The following is a 7,921-nucleotide window of genomic DNA, read 5'->3' as shown; positions in this document are numbered from 1 at the left end:
CACTCCAGAACAGTGAAATAATACATCCTAGGAGAAAAGAAAGCAAGCTACACAGATGCTCAGCATTAAACCCTGGTTCTTTTTCCCCCACAACCTATGTTTTCAAGAAACAACATGATGGTTCTAGGTTATAATTTGTTGTAAAAGAATTCCGAAGTTTAATTAATCCCTGTTAATCATAGGGGCTTGAGAGGCATTTGGCGGTTTTGTATATTTGTTTTTCCAAGAATAGACAGGCCACAATACTGTCTCTCTTTCAAAATCAACTGCAGTCTTAACTTGCTTTGCAGGACCATGTGATTCGAGAGGAAGCCAGAAGCCTGACCCTGAGGCAGTGTGCAGTAATGGAAGTAGCACTAGCTACTATAAAGGTATAGCTTTACATGTTTTTCTATTCTGTGCTGAAATGACCAAGAACATGATTGACATAAACAACAGACCTAATATAGAATGGTCCCTTAGAAGCATAAAGATCCCTTTAATATGTCAAGAACCATTTGATCCTAAGCTCCTTGTATTGACTTGAAAGCAAATGTTTAACAGTCTGCTTGCAGAAAAGTTAGAAAAATTATTTTACCCGTTGCAGACAAAATATGTTCCCTTAAAGGAACTGATGGCCAAAGCTTATCCGATTCTTGTGTTCCTTCACAGTTTAGAGTTAGTGCAGCTGAAGCAGCTGGACTAATCCTTATTATGTTGCAGCATAGCCTTTTTTTCTCCCACAGAGGAGACACTGAGCCTGAAAATGTGGTTATTCCTAGCTGCACTCTCCTGCAGACTTGTATGACACGTTTTTTTATAGCATACCACAAAACAAGGCTTTTAATACCATGCATTATGTGCACTGTTTTAAATTCAATGTCCAGTTGAATTTATGAAATTTTTACAGTTTGGAGTTTGCCATCTAATTTGCTGTCACTCCTAAATAATTTGATTTAATTTAAAGATGCCGTTTAATTATTCTACACATTGATCTCTTTTCAATGAAAACAAAAAATCATATTCATCACACACCTGTTTATTAAAAACACTTCTGCGTCAACAAGATATTGGTAATGCATAAAACTAACGTAGAAAAATCTTAGCGTTGTAGTAGCTGTTTTACATTAGGTTTTTTAAAGAGCCATATTAGAGACAATCCAACCTTACCTGGTGCTAATCTCATTACAAGAAATACAAATTAAATTATTGGTATTTGATAAAGTAACTCTAGGGTTTGATCCCTCTGAAACCATAGATGAAATGTTCTGAAAACTTTGTTCTCGCTTCTACTCATTTTATGGTTATTAGCTTATGCTCTTAAATGTAAAAGTAAAGAGATTAACAAAGTCCTCTTCCCCCCCACCACCCCCAATAAAAAACTGGAGACTTTCATAAAGTCTTCACAGATTGGGTTTCTGAAGTCAAAGGAAGACATTAAGGAATGTTGTTTAATGTACTTACCAGTCTTTTTCACATTGGCCTGGATCTTTACTTGGTGTAAATAACTTGAAAGCAATAAATTTATAGAATAACAACATATTTTCCTGTCTGCTGCTGAAAAGACAGAACATCAGGAAGGTAAGGAGGCAGCTACTTAAGTATAAAATTGAACATATAATTGAGAGGACATATTCATGATCAAGTCTTGTGCAACAAAATAGTGTCTCAAAAGACAAGAAAGAAGTATCAGAGAGGGCTCCCAATTGCCATTTTTTGTATTTGCAGTGGAACTAGCATTTCATTCAGAAGTAAAAATAATATTTGGGGGTTACTGATATTGTGGAAAAAGAAATGGGACAAATCGCTGAAGTACTGCGTGCTCCCAAATTAAGCCCTGTGGAGTCCTCAGTTCAGTATGCGAATCTAAGTATTTTCCTTTTAAAGCATTTGTTCTAAATAAATAGAAGTTGGGGAAAATGTAAATTCTAACTTTGCCTGAATTTCCAGTGCTTAAACTCTGAAGAGTCATATATATAGATATCAACAATTTAATAAACAAAAGTCTAGAATTGGAGGAAAACAGTTAGAAATAGGGAAAATCCTCTATTAATTCAGTATTCTTATCTCTGTGCACTATATTCATAAACTGAGTAAAATAACGCTCTCTGAAAAACCTATTTTCAAATTGTAAGGCAATGACATGGCATTATAACCTGCTTACTGTGCTTGATACATGATATGGCAAGAACTTTTTTTCCAAAATACTAAGCAAATAGCCTTGATCACGCAGAAATTGGTCTTACACTATTAGAAAGTGAACAAAGACAACTCTTGTGAGTTAACTCAAGAAAAAAGACTGCTGTGTTGACCTAGGAATGCAGTTCATAAGTTTAGTGATGCAAAATACACAAATTTTTGCTAATGCTAGGTAAGTATGGTTTGTTTAAAAGCAAAAAAAAGTGTCTGCCCAAATAAGAATAGAAGAATAGTAGAAATGGCATATGGTATCTGTTTAAAAATGAAGTAATTGATTATTTTAAGAAAGGGATCTGTGGGGAGGAGTATCTCCATCCTTGCAGTCTTTTTCATTTTTTTCTTCCATTAGTCTAATTTTTAGTACCAAAAATTAATTCACTGAGCAACTTACAATTATGATTTAATAGATGATGGTGTTGTTAATGCTTTGAAGAACATAAAATAAAGGAATAATCTTTCATCTTAAATATATATAGTATATCATCAGTCTTTCTATAATGTAAAAAGAACCTTAGCTTTTTTTTTTAGCTCAATTTGCAATTTACTGTTAGGAGAAGTGGCTTTCTGGCCTCAGTTATTTCAAACTGAGTTATCTCAACTATCTTATTATCTCAGCCCAGAGATAATGTTCATTGATAATATTGTTCTAGTTTCCATTTTTGTCTTTCAAGTACTGTAAACCCAGAGGCACTCTACAAAGTGAAACTACCACCCAATGTGACTTGCATGGTATTGGTCAAGTTTTGGCTGAGACTGCAGTGGCTACAGCATTGATTTCCACATACTTGACATTATGCACTTGTCTCTGCACCTTTGATTTGTCAGTATGGCTTTCAAGCCTCTTTTGTCACCTGTGAACCTTGAAACTCCTCACACTGGAGAATGAGTAGCAGATGAACTATTTTAAGTTTACATGTCTAAAGATCAGGGTACTCGGTGTCCAACTGAATCTATAAAACCCTGTTTACTCATTATTTTTCTATATTTGATTCCATACAATAATGATATGTTCATATTAGTGGGTTTGCATGCAAAATTTACCATTTATGGGCAAAGGCAAAAAAATGTAAAAACTCAGGAAGATTAGGGTCAGGTGTCCTTGTTTCTTTAAATATCTGTTAGCTTGCATGGAGCTTTTAGTCCTTTGAGGCTGCTACTGCAGATAACATTCTATTGGGAGACACAACAACAACAACAAAATCACAGTAATTGTCACAATAGCAGGAAATAACAGATTTTAGCACTTGCTTATAAATTGATTAAGATCCTTGGTGAAATCATGAACACACTTTTAAACAATTAAGACAATAGAGATTTCTTTGGAACATATAGTATGAAATAATTCACCTGCAAAGATAAATTTCATGTAAGTATGCAAGGATGAGAAGACAGAAGGTGAGTTTTAGTCAGAACCTCTTAAATTGACAGTAACTGCCCACATAGGATTAAAACAATATATAACTTTTCAGCCTGATAACTTCAAATCCTTTGTTTTACTCCTATAGGTATTTTTTACATGTAACAATCAGTAGCCGTCAACACAGAAATGTAAATAATGACTTTTGTTATGAAAAGTACATTTATGTTTCATCTCCTGCAAAAATCTTGAGAATCAGAAGGTGAAATGTGTAGACTAACATGCAATGAGCATGTATGGACTGTAGGTCTGCTTTGTCACAGATATGCTTAGGATAAAGCATTTAGTATATATGTATGTATGGGAACTGAAATGTATATATTGCATATATTACCTTGGCAACACTCCAAAATTGCAGGGAGAATAGATTCTACTTACAGTTCCAAACACTCCCTGTATTGAGTAGAACAGTATTGCATGTCATCAAGTAATCACAGCGTTTTCCTGAAAAACATTGTTTGCTTTGATGAATTAGACATTAATGGGAGATTTAGACATCGATCTTGAGACCTAGAACTAATGTACATTGCAAAATGCTGTACAAAGTGTTCAAACAAAACACTGGTTTCAAACTTGTGTAGCCAATATATTTTCTTTGTAGCTTAAGTGCATTAGTTTGTCAACCACTGTCTTGTGTAAAAATTTAGGGAAAATTCTTCATTTTGGAAGGAAGAAGAGAAGAAACTGTCCTTATGTTTCTGAACTCGGCTTTGGGATTGGAAACATAATATAATACTTCAATAGTATTAATACTATTGAATAATACTTACATAGTCAGCATGGCATCAGAGTGCCATGCCGAACATATATTTTGTTCCAAATCTAGCTGTGCCAGTAGATCAGGAGCAATCTTTTGTTGAAAGTGTTTAAGCTAATTTAGGTTGGTTTTGCTTTGGTTTTTTTAACGAAAGAAGGAAGGGAGCACTCAAATTATCAGTATAAGTGGGACAGCAAAAGAATGGGTGCTGCCTTGTAAGCAGGCCTTGATGAACAGCTAGCAGTAATCTCTACACTGGTGCAATTGCTTGCAGGGTGAAGATCTGCCCCCATTTTAGGTTTGCAGGAAGCACTACTGGTGTAGTGGAGTACATAGAGACCTGTGGGCACAGCTCTTCTGCCCCAAAAGAAATCCTCTTTTTAAGGATCTTTTTCCTTTCACAGGCCGGGAAACCCTAATGTGGTCACTCAAGGGTGACACACACATTTTCTGCATATCCATGGTAAAACAGGTCAAAATTGGAATCAAAAAAGATAATCGCGCTGGAAAGTTCCATGAATTTCTAATAATTTCCCAAAGCATAATCATAATTTCAGGCACAATTACAATGCAATGCAAAACTTCATATTCTAGGATCTTCTCTTTTAAAATTCTAACATAATTCCCCCTCCCCTCAGAAATGATATATTCTTTACTTGTGCTGTAAACCATGCCATGATTTTAGAGATTTATTTTAGATAAAGAATTAAAACTGATTCTACTCTTCCCAACCTAAAAGAACCCTGCAAATATCTATATCTAGTTTTGACATATAAATACTTGAGATCAGGAAGACCACAAGTAAAATTTTGTATATTTTTTTCTCCCTCAAGGCTTAAATATTTACTTTTGGAAAGAAGGTCTGTAGTAGAGATGATGACAGTTATCTGAACTGCTATAATTATAAATCTAGCTACACATGCCAGGTGTTATTTTTAAAATTTGTGTAAGAATTTTACTTAAAATTGCATGTCAGTAACTGAGGTCTCTCTCGGATAATTTGCCTCTCCAAACAACCATATTTGTTTTTCATTTTAGCAATACTTCCATGCTGGAGGAAGTGGGCTGAAAAAGAATTTCCTGGAAAAGAGCCCAGACCTACAGTCCCTGAGATATGCTCTTAGCCTTTACACACAAACAACTGACGCCTTGATAAAGAAGTTTATAGACACTCAAATATCTCAAAGTAAGTGATCTGTTAGATAAAAACATAATTTGACGTACTTATATCTAAATGTTTTAAATGATTGGTTGCCAAGCACTTTCTCCAAACACTGTGGAATTTTAGAGTTTATTGTCACAAATTTGCCCATGTGGTGTTATCCCATATCAACTGCTGTTGTCAATCAATGGAGCTTATCTGAGAGCAGTGCATTTATTAACTTGTCACTTTACATGAAGAATAGGTCCCATAGCTCTACATGAACACTGAGTATCAGGGTTATTTATAGGAGCACTCCACACAAACAGGTTGTAGAGGCCATACTAGAGTGCACATTACAATTGCAGAAACAGAGTAAATTCATAGAGTACATTGGCAGTTCTAGATACTTTCAGAGCTGGAGGATCTTAATTACGAATCAGAAATAACTGCAAAAAGCATGACATATCCCTTAAGGTTTCCTTTTGTGATTAAGAACAATAAATTGTGAGCAACATGTCCTTAATGTAGCATACTGATTCTACATTACAGAACCCACACTTCTCCTGCTAACAAGTCATGTGTGGATTCAAAAGGAATAGAAGGTTTCTGTAGACTAAAATACAGCATTATTTTCCCTGTCTAGATTTTTTTCCTTTGTGCATTTCAAAATTCAGATTCAAAACCATCCTGCTCAAAATATCACATCATTTTTTATGCCCGCGTATCAAAATTCAAAATTTTGATACTTCCTCAAAAGCAAACCAAGGCAGAGAACATGCAAGAATATGATATTAGGTGAACTTTGAATCTGGACATCAGCAATACTGAAGCCACTTTTTCCTGGTCTAGAATTTTGGTGTGCACCAAAAAAATTGAACCACAAAGTCCTCTTCATTTAAAATATAAATATATATATATATATATATGCAAACCCCCCCCTTCATTAATGGTGTATTTCAGAAGAGGATTTTCCATGGTTCCAAGATTTCCATGGTTTCAAGAGGGCAAGAGTTCATGGTTATACTTTTAGGTAAAGATTCCTTCTATTTTCAAAAAGAAGCTATTTTTACCATTTTTCTTATCAAAACTGCTTTTATGTAGATAATGTGGATTATATTCCAAGCTGAACAGTTTCTTCATTCCACAAACTGCAAGTTCTCGCATAATAGTCTTTGCCAGTTGCATAATAATATTTGCTAGATTTCTTTTGAATGTGATGGGCATTTGTAAAAGTGGCCTCTTCACCACTTACTTAATATCTTTGGGAAGGAAGACAGTTTGCTGATCTATAGAGAATTACCCTGCTCCCACTCATGAGAATCAGAAAAGTTTTAATTGGACAGTTAAGCTGGAAATCAATTGCTTCTACCTCTGAAGTACAGTATGTTACTTACAGTATAAAAACCATGAAACATTAGTTTTGCAGCTTGCCCCAAGATTAATTCCAAGGAATGATTTCCTAAGCAGCTTCCACATCAGACTGAGGATCTCTGTTAATAATTCATACGTTACAAGTGAGAAAATTGCTATAAAACTCTACTATGTAAGTAATAGATTCTTTTGCCCCCCGTCAAAAAAGATTAACAATATGCATTTAGGCAGAAAAATTATTAATTACTAGTATCCTTTGCTTTTCCTTATGCATACTTTCATTGTAACTTCAGGAGAAGAAATTATCCATGTTGTAGCCATAAGCAGAGATCTTTTATAAATCCTGAACCACAAACCTGAATTTTCTGATTTTCATCATGATTTCAGCCTGAGGTCTGTGTTCATTTCTGTGCACACATTAGCATGCCTATATTTGCACACCAGTATTATTAGAAGTGTAGCCACTGGGAATGAAAGTTAAGGAAAAGTGACTCATAGCTTTTCATCATCCTTTAATGTCTCATTTAAAAGAAGTAAAAACCTCATCTATTACATCCTCCAGTCTTAAAACTGTAGCTGTATCATTAGCACTTAGTTAAAATGATCCTGTTTGCAAATCAGAAACTTTCTCTGAAGTATAATTAGATTTATATCTGTCCTCATATTTGTGCAGGCAACCAATCCATAATCAATAAACAGTTGGATGTAATTAAACTCAAAGCAATGGAAAAAAGAATACTTTAAATTTAAAGAAAATAGCATTTTTAATAATAACTATGACTGTAGATAAAAGTGGATGCTCAGTTTTCCTATAATGGCTACTAGAATCAGACAATAATCAGGCTTACTTTTAACCACAGGTGAACATAGTTTTTCATTTGCCATGATTAACCTGCAGTGTTTCTAAGAAACTGAAGGGCAAAAATGTGTTTGATAGGTGTGAGGGAGGGAGTTACTTCCCGCCCCACACCCCGAGAAAGCATAATAGCTACGTAAAAGTGTGTGTTATGGTCCTGATACTTCCTGTATTCATGTACATGCAGGGTCAAGTTCA

At 34.7% G+C, this 7,921-nt stretch overlaps 1 protein-coding gene across 1 annotated transcript in view; it reads left to right on the top strand.

Annotated features, from left to right (window-relative positions):
- The window catches only part of LOC104165327 (protein unc-13 homolog C-like), a gene marked incomplete at its 5' end in the record, with an annotated part of 31,179 nt that overhangs the window by 9,274 nt on the left and 13,984 nt on the right, over nucleotides 1-7,921 (top strand). The window contains 2 exons of the mRNA XM_009704921.1: nucleotides 291-371; nucleotides 5,391-5,538. Of these exons, the coding sequence (XP_009703223.1) occupies nucleotides 291-371; nucleotides 5,391-5,538 (229 nt within the window). The remainder of the gene's footprint in view (nucleotides 1-290; nucleotides 372-5,390; nucleotides 5,539-7,921) is intronic.

The sequence above is a fragment of the Cariama cristata genome, unplaced genomic scaffold (genome assembly GCF_000690535.1).
Source record: "Cariama cristata isolate BGI_N322 unplaced genomic scaffold, ASM69053v1 scaffold2100, whole genome shotgun sequence".
NCBI classification, from domain to species: Eukaryota; Metazoa; Chordata; class Aves; order Cariamiformes; family Cariamidae; genus Cariama; species Cariama cristata.
Note: the sequence above shows the minus strand (reverse complement) of the source record. Positions and strands in the feature narration are given on the sequence as shown.